This window comes from Crocuta crocuta, unplaced genomic scaffold (genome assembly GCF_008692635.1).
Source record: "Crocuta crocuta isolate KB4526 unplaced genomic scaffold, BGI_CrCroc_1.0 scaffold6, whole genome shotgun sequence".
NCBI classification, from domain to species: domain Eukaryota; kingdom Metazoa; phylum Chordata; class Mammalia; order Carnivora; family Hyaenidae; genus Crocuta; species Crocuta crocuta.
Genome location: NW_027531917.1, coordinates 1795446 through 1811603, shown reverse-complemented (window position 1 = coordinate 1811603; position 16158 = coordinate 1795446). Strand labels below are relative to the sequence as shown.

The window sequence follows — 16158 nt, the reverse complement described above, 5'->3', positions numbered from 1 at the left end:
TGCCCCACCTGGGACTGAATCCATTGTATATTACCCCTGCCAAATTTCATTAAAACATTTATGCTTCCTGACTCCATTTTCTCATAATCCACTCATTCCTTACCCACTCTCATCTGGCTTCAGCCTCCAAGCCTCAGTATATGGTTCCAATGCAACAGATGCTTTTAAGTCTGTGCTACATAATGTATAGGCAGCATTTGACCCAGCTGACCCATTTGAAACCCATTAGGTCCCTCTTCCTTAAAACACTCTTCCCTTGGCTTCTGTCATATTCTTATTATTTTCTTCCTATCTCTCTAGCTGCTCATTTTCAGTCTCCTTTGTTTACTCTTCCTTTCTACTCAAGACACTGGGTAATCTTTTCCACCCATATAGTTTCACAGACTGGTTTCGAAGCCTCTTTCGAAGATCTCAAATCTCTGCCTTTGGTCCATTCTCTTTCTCCTTAACCCTAGACCCATGCAGCCAACTGCCATACTGTAAAGGAGACATCTGATTTTGAATGGAGCTCAGTCATTAGGTCTAAAAATGCTCACACCGTCTCTGCCCTCACCCCATCCACTCCTTTTCCCCATTTGCTGCACTACTAGTCATGTCTACCCTGGTGCTCAAACTAGAATATTGGCTGCTTCTTCCTTTTGGCCCCAAATCCCCATCAGTCGCCAAATTCTATCATTTTACCTCTTAAATACATTCCAAATCTATAACTTTCAATAGTATCTTTTGATATACAAAAGTTTTAAATTTTGGTTAAGTCCAAAATGTCAGTTTTTTCTTTTGTTGCCTGTGCTTTTGGGGTCATCTAAGAAAACACCACCAAATCCAATGTCATTAAGTTTTCTCCCTATGTTTCCTTCTAAGAGTTTTACAGTTTTCACTTTTATGTTGGAGTCTTTGATCCATTTTATTTTTATATGGTTTTAAGGGTCCAACTTTAGCACTATTCTTTGAAAGAGACTGTCCTTTTCCCCAATGTTTGATGTTGTGCCTTATGATTTAATAATGACAACTGAATTAAAATACTTGAAAATGTGCTGGCTAAACAAAACACCTACAGACTGGAGTTTGACCTGAAGGCCACTAATTTGCACTATGTGGCTTAATTTCATTTTCACATTAAATTTAACAAATGAGGTAAGGCGAGTAAGAGAGTTAGTGTTGCCTACCACACACCAAGCATTGTACCAGGTAATGGTGATAAACTAGGCACAAAGTTTCATATCAGTTTAAAGTTGAGTTCGACTTGTGAAAACATTTTAACACCATGCGAGTAAATGCTTATAAACAAAGGACCAAAAACAGAATAAGGAGGAAAATAAAAAATTTTTAAATAGTTGTGTCATAGAATAAAACCAGCTACAAGCACACCCTGTGAAGAGGGTCGTGGGCATGGCCCCAAAGCCGGCTAACCAGCCCTCTCAACGACCGCGCTTTTTTTCACTCCAGAAAGCTTTCCCCTTGCGGCGGGACGTCATAGAGAAGCGCCGGGAAGAGAGGGCGGGATTTCCGGCTGCGGGTCGTCCCGCAGGGACGGAAACTAAGTGAACGGACAGGTTTAGCTGCGTGAGAGGCGCGTTATTTCTCTGCTCAGCACTTCACTGTAGAGTTCTGCGTCTTCTCCGGGTCTGCGCGGTTTGCACCAACCGGAGCCACTGTATCTGCATTCCTGGTATGGGCATGTTCCTTGTCATTTTAATTGTGTGTGTTGCGGTGGGAGGCCTGGGGAAACCATTCAAAGAAACTCTTAGTGGAGCATGCGTGCTAAGAAGGCCCACAGATCAGTGGAAGCCCAGCGACTTAATAAACTATAAGTAGTACAATACCTGGAACGAGAGCAGTGTTTACCAAAATGATTTCCTTATTTGTTTTAAAATTTGGGTTTCATTGCTATTATATCCTAAAAAAAAAAAATCTTCACCAGTTATAAAGGCGAAACTCAAAAGACCTTTGGTTTTGAAATCTGTTTTTCATAATGGGATTGAAGACTCCCGGTTAAATACTTCAGGGAGTCTAAATTGTTTTGCCTATGAAAGGTGGCCGAACATGGGGCCCCTGGCTCGCTGAATCCAAAGAGAATGTGACTCNTGGATGCTCCTGGGTAGAAGTACTTCAGTGGCTCAGTCGGTTCAGCGTGGAGTTCTTGGTGTCAGCTCAGGTCGTGATCTCAGGGTTCCCCATAGGGCTCTGCACTGACAGCGTGGAATCTGCTTGGGATTCTGTCTCTTTTTCTCACTCTGTCCCTCTCCTGCATGCTATCTCTCAAAATAAATATAAAACAATATTTTAAGAATACAGGTGTCTGAACATGTTTTAAATGTGAAAAGCATTGATCCAGGATATTTATTTGAAAAATAAACTTGAGTGATTACTGTCAGCCATAAACTGCCAAGTGTTGGGTTCAGTGTTAACATAAATACAGTCCTTGTCCTGATAGAGTTTACTGTCTAGTCAGGCAAATAAGTAAGCAGGCAATTACAAAACAGTGTTACAAGTACTACCATAGAGAGGTACAGGGTGCTATGAGAACTAGTAGTAGGAATACTCGGTCTAATGTTTGAGGTGAAGAATAGCTAGAGATGTAGCTGAAGAGGTAGGCAAAGAGTGATTTTGTGGAAATCTTTATAAGCCATGTTTCCAAGTTTGAAATTAACCTGGCAATAGTGAGCTTAAAAATAACACATTGGGGATGATACAATGCATAGATGAGATTTGCACTAACTCCAAATGGCTTAGAGATGAGGCAGAACAAATCTGGACGCTAGGATATGCAGTTAGGGTAATGGGATCCAGGAGAGAATGGATCAAGATGTATTTAGAAAGCAAAGTGAATTGAGGTGCCTGGGTGGTTCAGTCGGTTAAGTGTCCAACTTTGGATCTCAAGGTTCATCAGTTTGAGCCCTGAGTCAGACTCTTTGCTGACAGCTTGGAGCCTGGAGACTGCTTCAGATTCAGTGCCTGTCTCTCTGCCTGGCTCTCTCTCTCTCTCTCTGAAAAATAAATAAACATAAAAAAGAAAAGTAAATATAATCAGATGGATTAGATATGGGGGATGTGAGAGAGGATGGTAGAGTTTCTGGCTTAAGCAAATAGACGGATAACATTTGAAACCATGTGAAAGGAGAAGCAGATTGGAAAGGGAAGGGAGAGAGATTATTTTAAAATTTTTTAAATTTATTTCTAGGAGAGAGAGAGAGAGACAGCATAAGCAGGGGAGGGTCAGAGAGAGAGGGAGTCACAGACTCCGAAACAGGCTCCAGGCTCTGAGCTGGCAGTCAGCACAGAGCCTGACGCAGGGCTCGAACCCACGAACCGCGAGATCATGACCTAAGCGAAAGTCGGACGCTTAACCAACTAAGCCACCCAAGCGCCCCGGAGAGAGATTATTTTAATATGTTGCATTTGCGGTGTTTTTTCTGATGCATGGTGATTGAAGCCACAGAGGAGGATAAGACCTCATACAGAAAATTTTAGATTGCAAAAACAAAAGGGACGGGCTAAGCACAAAATTCAGAGGCACATTTGCTTTTAAGGGAAGGGGAAGACATCTGGGTTCAGGGCACAGGTTAGAGAGACACCCCCAGAGCATGCAGTGTCGTTAAATGAAGCCAAGAGAGGAAGGAATTTTTCAAGTATTTCAGTGGCATTTTGTAAAAAGTTGATTTTTTTTCTTCAAATCTCCTACTAGTATCACAGTTTTTAAAGTTTCTTTTTTTGAGAGAGAGAGCATGCACGTGCGTGCATGGGGGGGGAGGGGGGAGAGAGAGAGAGAGAGAGAGAGAGAGAATCCCAAGCAAGCTCCTAGCTATCAGCAGAGTCAGGCAGAGCTCAATCTCAACAACCAAACACTAGATCACCACCCGAGCCGAAATCAAGAGTTGGCCCCTTAACCAGCTGAGTCACCTAGGCACCCCCTAGTTTCACATTTTTAAGCATCTTCATTATTCAGTATACTTCCCAGACCTTGAGGATAAAAACTGTGGAGCTTAAGCAGTAGCACTGCTAGGAATTTACCCAAGGGATACAGGAGTGCTGATGCATAGGGACACATGTACCCAATGTTCATAGCAGCACTCTCAACAATAGCCAAAACGGAAAGAGCCTAAGTGTCCATCAACTGATGAATGGATCAAGAAGATGTGGCATATTTATACAATGGAATACTACATGGCAATGAGAAAGAATGAAATCTGGCCATTTGTAGCAATATAGATGGAATCAGAGGGTGTCATGCTGAGCGAAATAAGTCAGGCAGAGAAGGACAGATACCATATGTTTTCACTTATAAGTGGAACAGGAGAAACTTAACAGAGGACCATGGGGGAGAACAAACAGGGCTGATGGGGGTGGGAGAGAGGGGAAGGGGGGTGATGGGCATGGAGGAGGGCACTTGTTGGGATGAGCACTGGGTGTTATACGGAAACCAACTTGACAATAAACTATTTAAGGAAAAAAATTGTGGAGCTTATATATATTTGCCCTGATTTTGGACTTTTTTTTTTTTGGCAATAACATTTTTTGTTGGAAAATAAATTCTGAACTGGAGAAAAGAGGTTTATTTTGTTTTTAAATCAGCAGATCTCTATATTTCTATTTTGAAAACATGAGGGCATTGATACAGCAGTTCCTAAGTGCTTTTTACTAGTTGCCATCCTTTATAATTTTTCTGCACTTTATGTTCTTGTCTTCATGTGTTATTTATGTTAAGAATCTTGTGTTTGCGTCTGTATCTGTTAAGGGCTTAGCATTATGATCTCACCCATATCAGTAGTACATAACTTGGTTATCCAGTAATACTGATATTCTGGGCCTCTAGTTGCAAAACTGAAAAGGATCTTTAAGGTATTCTTTTCCCTAAAGCAATAGTGAAATTCATGTTTAAAATAAGATCCCAAATAAGGTTTAAACGTTTTGCCTGGTGAGTGATCACAGGCTCTAGGCCACAGGAGACTAGGAAATATTAATGGTACAACAGATAAGTTGTGCTTATTGTGTGTTTCAAATATCAGTTGCATTTCGGTGTCTCAAATTTATACTTGCACAATTAGTTGAGAGGTTTTAAAATTTTTTATCTAACTTTTTATTACATTTTGCTTTTTTTATAGGGGTTTTCTTACATGCCTGTTTTCCTCAAAATGAGTGGTAGTATCACCTTAAGATCTTTTGGCAGATTTTTGGTGCCATTTACCATTCACAGGAAGAGAAGGGTTTTATGTTCAACAACTCTGCAGAGATATATGTCTTCCAAAATACCAACTGTGTCTGATCCGAAGAAGGAGAGGACATCACCTCCTGAACAGCTGGGATTGGATGGGTGGAAAATTACAATGAAATCTAATGTGCAAGAAGAAGCTGCTTCAGCAGTCTCAAGTAGCAAGGATGAAGATCCGCTAACTGCCATCAAGGAGTTGATTGAGATGTGGAGATTGCTTGGCAAAGAGGTACCAGAACACATCAGTGAAGAAGAACTCAAAACTGCAATGGAATGTGTTTCTAAATCATCAAAAAAAAAATACTTAAAATATTTATATATTAAGGAAAAAACGAAAAAAACTAAGCAAATGAAAAAGGAAATGAAAGCAGCATCAAAGGAAAAAGCCGAAAGAGATGAGTTGCTAGAAACCACTAAGGAAGATAAACAGCAAAACTTTCTATTTCTACGACTTTGGGATAGGAATATGGACATTGCCATGGGCTGGAAAGGTGTTCAGGCCATGCAGTTTGGACAACCTTTAGTTTTTGACATGGATTATGAAAATTATATGAAACCAAAAGAACTTCAGAATACTATATCTCAACTTTTAGAAAGTGAAGGATGGAACAGAAGAGATGTTGACCCTTTCCATATTTACTTCTGCAATCTTAAAAGAGAAGGTGCTTATCATAAAGAGTTAGTTAAACGTTATGGAGAAAAATGGGGCAAATTGCTTATAACAGCAACAGAAAAGTCTCATGTAGACTTATTCCCAAAGGATAGTATTATATATTTAACTGCAGATTCTCCTAATGTTATGACTACTTTCAAACATGATAAGATTTATATAGTGGGATCTTTTGTTGATAAGGCCATGCAGACAGGCACATCCCTAGCCAAGGCAAAACGGCTGAGGCTGGCGACAGAATGCCTTCCATTAGATAGGTATTTACAGTGGGACGCTGGTACCAAAAATCTCACCTTAGATCAGATGATGCGTATTTTGTTATGTCTGAAAAACACTGGTAGTTGGGAAGAGGCTCTGAAGTTTGTTCCTAGGAGAAAACATACTGGTTATATGGAAATTTCTCAGCATACTCAAGACCTTGTCAACAGATTAAAGAAGTCAAAGACTTTCAATTCATTTCCAAAAAGCTCTCTAAATATACACACACAGAAAAGGTGGCTTGAATGAGAATATTTGATAACTTAAAAAATAAGTGGTCACAATATGTATGTCTTAAACTTTTACTGTGATGTATGTCAATTATTTCTCCATAAAATAGGAAGAAAAAAGGCACATGGAGTGGAAATACAATTCTATTGGTCTATTTCTTCTTAAGTGGAATTCACTTAATTCTTTTTAAGGTTGTCTTTCCAGGGGCGCCTGGGTGGCTTACTTGGTTAAGCTTGTAACTTCAGCTCAAGGCATGATCTCAAGGTTCATGGGTTTGAGCACTGCATTGGGCTCTGTGCTGAAAGCTTGGAGCCTGGAGCCTGCTTCAGATTGTGTCTCCCTCCCTCATGCTCTGCTCTGAAAAATAAATAAAACATTTAAAAATAATTTAAAGGTTGTCTTTCCAAATAAAAACTGAAGTGTGTGTCTTTCCCCCAATTAATTAAATTGCCACAGGACTTTGGAAATATAGTTTGTTTATTATAAACTTAATATGAAAGTAAAAAGAGTCATCCAAGTTTTAGTACAGTAAAACAATTGTACTGTTGCTGTGGCTTTTTTATGAATACTTTTGAGTCTCAGACTCCATTTTCCTTCTTAGATGTTCTTTTAGCCATGTCAACAACTGCCCTTTCATCAAGAATTGATACAGAAAAGATTTTAAACTTCAGGTGGTGGTTTACTTATTAGAGTAACATTTGGTACAGTGCTGGGCATGTCATAGGCACTAAAGTATATTTAACTGAATCTTAGCTAAAAGTTTAAGACCTCCCATAGCATGTCATAGGATTTGGCCATGTTATGAAAAATGTGTTTGAGGGAACAAAATTCATTTCTTGTTGTCTTAGGAAAAAAGTTTGATAAATACTGCATACAGCACTTCCTTAATTGGAGTATAGATAGCTTTCCCTTTCCAGGAAAAAACTTCCTTTTCTCCAGCCATGTGATTTGAATGGAAGTTGCCATATTTTTACAGCCCTTGTTCTGGCCACAGCTGAATATCCCAAAGAAGAAACCTCACTCAAACTTAGAGATGGGGATCTGACTTTAAGATAGGTCAGTCAGTCACAACACTTTTCTAGTATTTTTGGGTTTGAGAACTAAGATAACCTATGTCACTATCTGATTGTGAACTGTAACAAACGGGAAACTCTGGAATTGATGGCCTTCCTTACTATGAAGGAAGACAGGCTATAGTAGTAGAGAGTGAAGATTGCGTATAAAAATAAGACCAGTTTTTGGAGCTGTTTAAATCACTGCTCCCAGTCATCCCTGAGGCCCAGCTATAGGTTTACCTTTTAGTATTTATTGGTTGTTCAAAATTCATGCAATAATCCCTCTGATAGATCCTCCTTTTTTGCCAAAGCCAGTTTAAGCTGGGTTTCTGCCTCTTTCTGCCTAGTAAGTCCTAATATACTTGAGAAAATGTGTACTTGTTCCTAAAATTTTAGGAAATATTCATTGTCAACTACCTGCACTGTTAAAATTTTTGAAAACATGGAAAATAGAGATGGATGGCCAACTATTTCTACCTAGTTTCTGAACTGGAAATTAACGAGCTATGCTGTCTAATACATTTCTTAAAGCAGCTAGTCTCTTACCAAATACTACTATCTACCAAACAATATGCAGTTTACATGAATTATTTAAGTTACAGGTACTGTAACTACCTGTAATTGTTTAATAGTACCTTTTTTTACAGATAAGAAAAATTCACCCAAAATTCAGCCTTTAAGTGTAGTCTCAGAATTCAAAAGATCTGTCTGACTTCAAAGTCTTAGGTTTTGGGGCACCTGGGTGGCTTAGTCAGTTAGGCGTCAACTTCGGCTCAGGTTCGTGGGTTCGAGCCCCGCGTCGGGCTCTGTGCTGACAGTTAGCTCAGGGCCTGGAGCCTGTTTCAGATTCTGTGTCTCCCTCTCTCTCTGACCTTCCCTTGCTCTCTCGCTCTCTCTCTCCCTCTCTCAGAAATAAATAAAAACATTAAAAAAAATAAAGTCCCAGTTTTTAACCTATAAATTATACCCTCTATAATAAGGTGAGTATGAAGTGCAATTGAAATATACTAGATGCCTAATCTAAGCTTGTGAGTGGGATCAGGAAAGGCCTTGGAAAGTGATGTGTAAACAAAGAATAAGGGTGATATGAATGAATTTCAACCGTTAGACACAGCTAAGTGGCAAAGTGCTAATACTGGAGCCATTAGAGACACAATGAAGATAAAGTAGCACAGTGGTTCAGAACACGGGATTAGGATAGCCTGGCAGGACTGGCACCTAGAGTGAGACAAACAAGGCTCCTAGCGTGCCTTAGATCTCCCAGGTCCCAGCCCTACTCCCTGGCTTCCGGCTCCCAAGGCTCTGATGTTACCTAAATTGCTTAATGTCTTGAAATTTCAGTTTTCCTCATAAATGAAAAGGAGATAAATAGTTCTTGACTTATAAAACATTTAATATGGTGCTGGCCCATGAATGCTAAGGAAAATATTAACTAGTTATCTAGACTACCTTCAAAATGTATGGAATTTCTTTTTTTTTCTTTCATAGTTTGTCAAGTTGGTTTCCATATAACACCCAGTGCTCATCCCAGCAAGTGCCCCTCCTCCATGCCCATCACCCCCTTCCTCTCTCCCCCACCCCCATCAGCCCTGTTTGTTCTCAGTATTTGTCTCTCATGGTTTGCTCCCTCCCTCTCCCCGACTATTTTTTCCCCTTCTCCTCCCCCATGGTCCTCTGTTAAGTTTCTCCTGTTCCACTTATAAGTGAAAACATATGGTATCTGTCCTTCTCTGCCTGACTTATTTCGCTCAGCATGACACCTTTGAGTTCCATCCACGTTGCTACAAATGGCCAGATTTCATTCTTTCTCATTGCCATGTAGTATTCCATTGTATAGATAAACGATGTCTTCTTGATCCACTAGTCAGTTGATGGACATTTAGGCTCTTTCCATGATTTGGCTATTGTTGAGAGTGCTGCTATGAACATTGGAGTATATGTGCCCCTATGCATCAGCAAAATGTATACTTTCTAATACTGGTATATGTAAGTTATTTGTCCTTTTGAGGAGTATATTTTTATTTCTTGCTGTGTAATGGTATGTATGCTATTTCACTGAGGTAACACTAGAATTAAAAAAATAAATTCCTTCCAAATAGCTAAGCAGTAACTAATTTCTAAGACTCCTCTCTTATGCAGATAAGTCACAATGGCAAACTCATTCACAGTTTGAAGTCATACAGTTTTAATTTTCCAAATGTCTTGGAATTTGGAACTTAACAGGACCCCCAGATACTGCTTCAATTTCTCCAAACTAAATGATCCGATTTCCCAGTCACTAAGTGGCTTTTCTCTATCTCAAACACCCAATAATTTATAGTATTCTTCTACTTTGAAGGTAATTTTTGTTGCCTATGTTCTAATTATCTCCTCTTCTTACCTATTGTATACTTTCACGTAATACTATTTCTAGCTCTCTCCTTTTGCTCATTTCAAACATGCTACCAACTTCCCAGATTTTAATAATTAAAACAATTTTAAAAGAAAGTCTTAGGGTGCCTGGGTGGCACAGTTGGTTAAGCATCTGACTCAATTTTGATTCAGGTCATGATCTCATGGTTCATGAGTTTGAGCCCTGCATCAGGTTCTGTTAACAGCATGAAGCCTGCTTGGGGTTCTCTCTCTCCCTGTCTGCCTCTTCCCTGCTTGCACACACACTCTCACTCTCTCTCAAAATAAATAAACATTTTTAAAAATTGAAAAAAAGTCTTTACTTGTTAATTATTATTCCTATTATGTTACCCAGCTTAAGTTCTTAATATCTAAGCCATATCCTTCAAGCAAGTATTCGGAACACACTTTCCATTTTCTCCCCACACTGCTATTCAACAGCAAATGTGCTTTTAAAATTCCTAGTAGCCACATAAAAATAAGCAAGCAGGTGGAGCACCTAGGTGGTTCAGTTGGTTAGGCTTCCGACTTTGGCTCACGTCATGATCTCACAGTTTGTGAGTTCAAGCCCCGCATTGGGCTCTGTGCTTTAATATGTTTTATTTAACCCATATGCCCACAGTATTATCATTTCAATTTGTAATCAGTATGAACACTGAGAGCCTCCAAAATCTGGTATGTGTTTTAAGATGTGGTCATAGCATATCTTAATTTGAATGCTAAATTTTCAGTGGTTAAAGTAAAAGTAAAATGCAGTCATACCAAAAAAATAGAGTTGTGTTTAACAAAAACTAATTGCTTCAGGGTTTTTTTTTTTAATTTAAGTCTAGTAATATAAAAGCTCAATTCTTCAGGAACACCTGGTTGGCTCAGTCAGTTAAGTGTCTGACTTCAGCTAAGGTCATGATCTCACAGTTCGTGAGTTTGAGCCCTGAGTTGGGCTCTGTGCTAACAGCTCAGAGCCTGGAACCTGCCTTGGATTCTGTGTCTCTCTCTTCTCTCTGCCCCCCCCACCCTGCCTCTCTCTCTCTCAAAAATAAATAAAACATTAAAAAAGTAAAGTTCTTCAGTTGTGCTACCTACATTCCAAATGCTTAATAGTCACAATGTAGCTAAAGGCTGCCATGTTGAATAGTGCAGCTATATAGTCTACTGCTTGGTAACTTTGTGATCTGTTTTTGTGCTTACATCACTTCTGTCATTTCCAGTCTGATTCAGTAGCCACTTCTTACTAATTAACGGACTGTAGCATATCACACTGAACTCTTCCCTCTTTGGAATGCTTCTCCCTTGACTTCCATACCACAGTAATTGTCTTATTTTTCCCACGTTAGCAGATTATCTTCCTCACTGGCTCATTCATTCAAATATTTATTGAACACCTACAATGTGCCCAGAAGTGTTTTAGGTGTTGGTGATACAGCAGTGAACAAAATATTTCCAGCCTTCGTGGATATTAAATTCTGGTGAGCAGAGAGGAGACAGACATAAATAAGTAAAATGTCAGATGGTAATCAGTGATATGAAGGTTGTCAAATGACAAAAATAATGCAATGTAGTTTAGCAACAAGTTTAATGTCCTTTATTCAAGGGAAAACAATCTGTGAATTGGGGGAGTGCAGTGCCCCATAACAGTGGAACATTATTCTGAGAGATTTGGGGCAAAAGGGAGTTTTACGAAGCATCAGAAGCAGCAACTCAAAAACATGGCTAAGAGGCCTTATTTTCTTAAGTAAGATAAACTTGCTATAAAGCTGAGCTGGAAGACTGTGACTGATTTCTGTTCTGTTTCCTTGACAGGTGTTTCCCATAGGCACAGGCTGACTTAGGTTTAGATTTGTGCCTTGGGCTGGGCCACTGGAGCAGCCTACATTTTGTAAGTCCTGATATCAAATTAACTTTAGCAAGGTTAAGGGAGAAAGGGGAATGCTTGGGTGAGGAGGCATTACTACTTTATAAATCATGGCTGAGGCACACCTTCTAAGCAGGTTGCTCACTGCACAAGAACACACACACTACTATCTCCAAGCCATGCACTCTGGTGCAGGGCCGTGTTTGCTAGAAGGATGAAGCACCGTTTTCTTTGGACCAAAGCACTATTTGCCTCTAAGTCACATACTTAAGGGGCTCTGGGTTGGCTCAGTCATGTACATATCCAGCTTTTAATTTAGTTTCAGGTCATGATCTCACAGTTTGTGGGTTTGAGCCCCACATCGGGCTCTGTGGTGATAGTGCAGAGCCTGCTTTGGATTCTTTCTCTCTCCCTCTCTCTCTGCCCCTACCCCGGCTCATGTGCTTTGTCTCTTGCTCCAAATAAATAAACTAAAAAAGCCATGCACTCAAAAAATTGTATCCAGCAAAAGGGTATTCCTTTTCTAATTTGCACAAAGACTGATAAGATGACGTTTAAACAGAGACCTGATGGAAGTGAGGGTGAGATATATTGACATGAAGGGAGTAACAAATGAAGGGAACATTAAGTGCAAAAGCCTAAGGGCTCAAGGCACAAGGAGTTTACTGGAGCTGAAGCAGAGGGAGTAAAGACAGCTGAAGATGAAGTTAGCGTAGCTAGAGGTCTGTCGTGTAAGCCTCTTAGGCAATTGTAAGGATTTTGGTTATTTTTTTTTTAATGTTTATTTATTTTAGGGGGCAGGGAGAAAGAGAGAGAGAATCTCAAGCAGGCTCCATGCTGTCAGCACAGAGCCTGATGCAGGGCTTGATCTCACAAACCATGAGATCATGATCTGAGCTGAAATCAAGAAGTCAGATGCGTAACCGACTGAGCCACCCAGGTGCCTCTTGGTTTTTACTGTGAATGAGCTGGGAAAATTGGATGGTCTTAAGCAAAGAAATGACATACTCCTGATGTTTTAATAGGATAACTAGAATCCAAGAGGGCAGGGACTTTTTTTTTTCTTATTCACTGCTATATTCCCAGGGCCTAGTATAGTGCCTAGCACATAATAAGCACTTACAATTTTCTGTAATGAATGAATCTGATTCCTCTTAAAAGGATTACTTTGGCTGTTGTATTGAGACAAGATTCTAAGACAGGGACCAGTTAAGAAATTGTTGCAGTAACAAAAGTGAAAGATAATTGTGGTTTGGCCCAGGGTGGTAGCACAGTAGGTACCACATACCAAAGAAATATTGGAGAGAGTGAATATGAATAATCCTTTCAAGGGCTGCTCTATGAATGAAAATGGTAACAAGCTAGAGGGAGATATGATGAAGAGTCTTCTGTGTTTGTTGGTTTTGTAAAGATGGTAGATATAAAAACATGTATGTATGCTGTTGGGAATAGCCCAGTTATGGAAGGAAGCTGATGATCTGATGAAACACTGGAGTGAGAGAAGTGATAACCTTGTGCATGAGCAAGAAGGATGGGATCTACTCCATAAATAACAGAGAAAAAGACAACAGAAGTACAAATGCAGGCACTACACCACAGATATGGTGAGAATACGCATAAATTCTGTTTTCATTTCTATTATTTTTTTCATGAAAATAAGAAGCAAAGTCATCAGCTGAGGGGGAGTAGCTGCTGCTGGACTTTTGTGGAGAGCAGAGAAAGTGTGAAATAGTCTAAGAAAGTGAAGTAATTAGGGCAGTGGTCCTCAATGGGTGGTCCCTAGTCTAGCAGCATCAACATCATTTGGAAACTAGTTAGAATGCACATTTTGGGGCTCCACTGAGTTCACCTGAGTCACAATCTCAGCAGTAGTACCAGAGTTTCAACTGTGTTTTAACAAGCCCTTTAGGTGATTTTGATGTACAATCAAATTTGAGGATGGTACTGGGAACTATAATAAAATTACAAGGCTATATTGAGAATCTACTCAGTTGGCTGAGTGTCTGACTCTTGGTTTTGGCTCAGGTCACGAACTCGTGTTTCATGGGTTTTAGCCCCCACTGGACTCTGCGCGGACAGTGCAAAGCCTGCTTGGGATTCTCTCCCCCCGCCCCCTCCCCTGCTTGTGTGCGCACGCGCTTTCTCTCTCTCTCTCAAAATAAATAAACCTAACAACAACAAAAAGAATCTACTCAAGGTGGGAGATACAAGCTTCCAGACATGGAATGAATAAGTCACAGGAACAAGAGGCACAGCATAAAGAATGCAGTTGGTGATATTTTAATAGCATCCTGTGGTGACAGATGTAGCTACACTTGCATTGAGCATGGCCTAATGTGTAGACTTGTCAAATACTATGTTGTAAATCTGCAACTAATGTAACATTGTATGTGAACTACAATAAAATTTTAAATAAAACACAATATCTACTGGAGGTTAGTGAAACCCTGATCAGCTACTTTTCCTCTGATTTTGTTGTACTTCTTTGCCTGAATTCTAAGTTCAGCTACACCTCTTACTTGCCTTTTCAGTGTCCCAGTTTATTTTTCCATAAAAATGAGAATAGTAGCACTTAATTCATATGGTTGTTGTGATGATTTAATGTACTTGATTTCATGTTAAAAACTAGCAAATTATGCTTGGTATGTAGTAAACATGAATAAATGTTGGATATTATAAATTTCACTATCGCCTCACAAATTAAACATCTACATTAAAATAATAGTTGTCCAGGGGCTCCTGGGTGGCTCAGTCGGTTAAGGGTCCAACTCTTTGACTTCAGCTTAAATCATGATCTCACAATTCTTGAGTTCAAGCCCTGCGTTGGGCTCTGTGCTGACAGTGTGAAGCCTGCTTGGGATTCTCTCCGTCCCCTTTCTCAAAATAAATAAACTTAAAAAATATATATATATAAAACAAAATAAAACGATAGTTGTCCATATTGCCTTCTATTTCCAGCTTTTTAAACCATTATTTGAATAGCTCTTTAGAGGTGACAAAAAATAGCTACCGTGAAGCAGGTGCCCACCATGAGCAAAGCCCTGTATCACAATTTTCACCAGTATGATCTCACCTAATCCTCTCAGTAATCCTATATTAATGCGTTTTTGTAGCTAAAATATATTCACTAAGATTGCTTTATCAGTTTAAACTCACAGAATTAGCAAATGGCAGAGTTAGAATTTAAATTTATTTTTGTCTAATGCAATACTGCTGCTCTTTGCCCTACCCTTCACTGCCTAACTCATTTGTAAAGGGTTAATGAGGCTTGCACTCATTTCTTCAATGAATATTTATCGAAACTGGTAGATTCTAGGTACTGGAGAAACAATGCTATGCAGGATAAGCACCATATGACCTCCCGGAACTGACAAGTGAATGGATTACTATTTTCCATCCTTAACTTCTATAGGTGGTATATGGAACTGGATCTGCTAGATAGCTGTATGGAACCTCTCTGAACTTCATTTTTCCTCATTCAAAAATACAAGCATCTACAAATATATACTTAATGTCACATAAGAATGTCATGTTTATATCTCCATTTAAAAATAATGTGTCTCAGTGATTAACACATCTAAGGAAAAAGAAACAAATGTGAATACTTGTTTTGTAAAATATTCTGCTGAGGAGTTTTACATATACTGACATAAATGGGTGAACCAGGGACTTCAGATCACAACAGCACCATATCACCACCAAACTGCTCTACTTCTTTCATGGGAAACAACTTTGATTCTTTCTCCATTCCCCAGACTTGGAGGCAGAGGAGTCATTCATGGATAAATACTAAGCAACTTTTCATATATGAAATATACAATACAAAGAGCTGTGAAGAAAAATAATTTTTTTTAAATTTCTTTGAGTGAAAGAGGAGAACCAGCAGGGGAGGGGCAGAGAGCAAAGGGACAAAGGGTCCAAAGCAGGCTCCATGGGGACAGCAGAGGGCCTGATGTGGGTTCCAACACACAAACCGTCAGATCATGACCTGATCCAAAGTCAGATGCTTAATTGGCTAAGCCACCCAGGAGCCCTGAAAAATATTTTTGTGAGTGTGTGTCTGTTGTCAAACAACTTTTAAGCCATGCAGAGACGTTTTTCAAAACATATACTTGAGGGAAATATAAAGTGACCAGAGTGGTATATAGAAATTCTCTCACTTGATCCCCATGACCACACTTTAATGAGGTATATTATTTGTTTTATAAAGAAAACATAGGTCTGTAGACAGTAAGAAACCATCAAGGTTTATTCAGCCAAGAAAGGCCAGTTCAGGGATTCAAACCCAGGTTGTGACTCCAAGACTAACTTTCTGGAACACCCACTTTTTAATGTAGGGCAAACCCACAAACTCTAGTTCCCTAGGCAAGGAATTGCCCCCATCTGACAAGAGGGTAGTATAAATACAGAGAGAAAGGGAAGATGAGGCTAAAAAGTTAGGCTCGGGGCTCGGGCCCAATATAACACTTGGACTTCATTTTAAAAAACCCTA

General features: G+C 39.5%; 1 protein-coding gene across 1 annotated transcript; it reads left to right on the top strand.

The window, feature by feature from the left end:
• The first annotated feature begins 1526 nt into the window (after positions 1-1526).
• On the top strand, positions 1527-6737 carry TRMT10C (tRNA methyltransferase 10C, mitochondrial RNase P subunit). The gene is made up of 2 exons (XM_077774884.1): positions 1527-1669; positions 5103-6737. Exon 2 carries the CDS (start codon positions 5115-5117, stop codon positions 6384-6386), a length of 1272 nt encoding a protein of 423 aa, XP_077631010.1. The 5' UTR covers positions 1527-1669; positions 5103-5114; the 3' UTR covers positions 6387-6737.
• The last annotated feature ends 9421 nt before the right edge of the window (positions 6738-16158 follow it).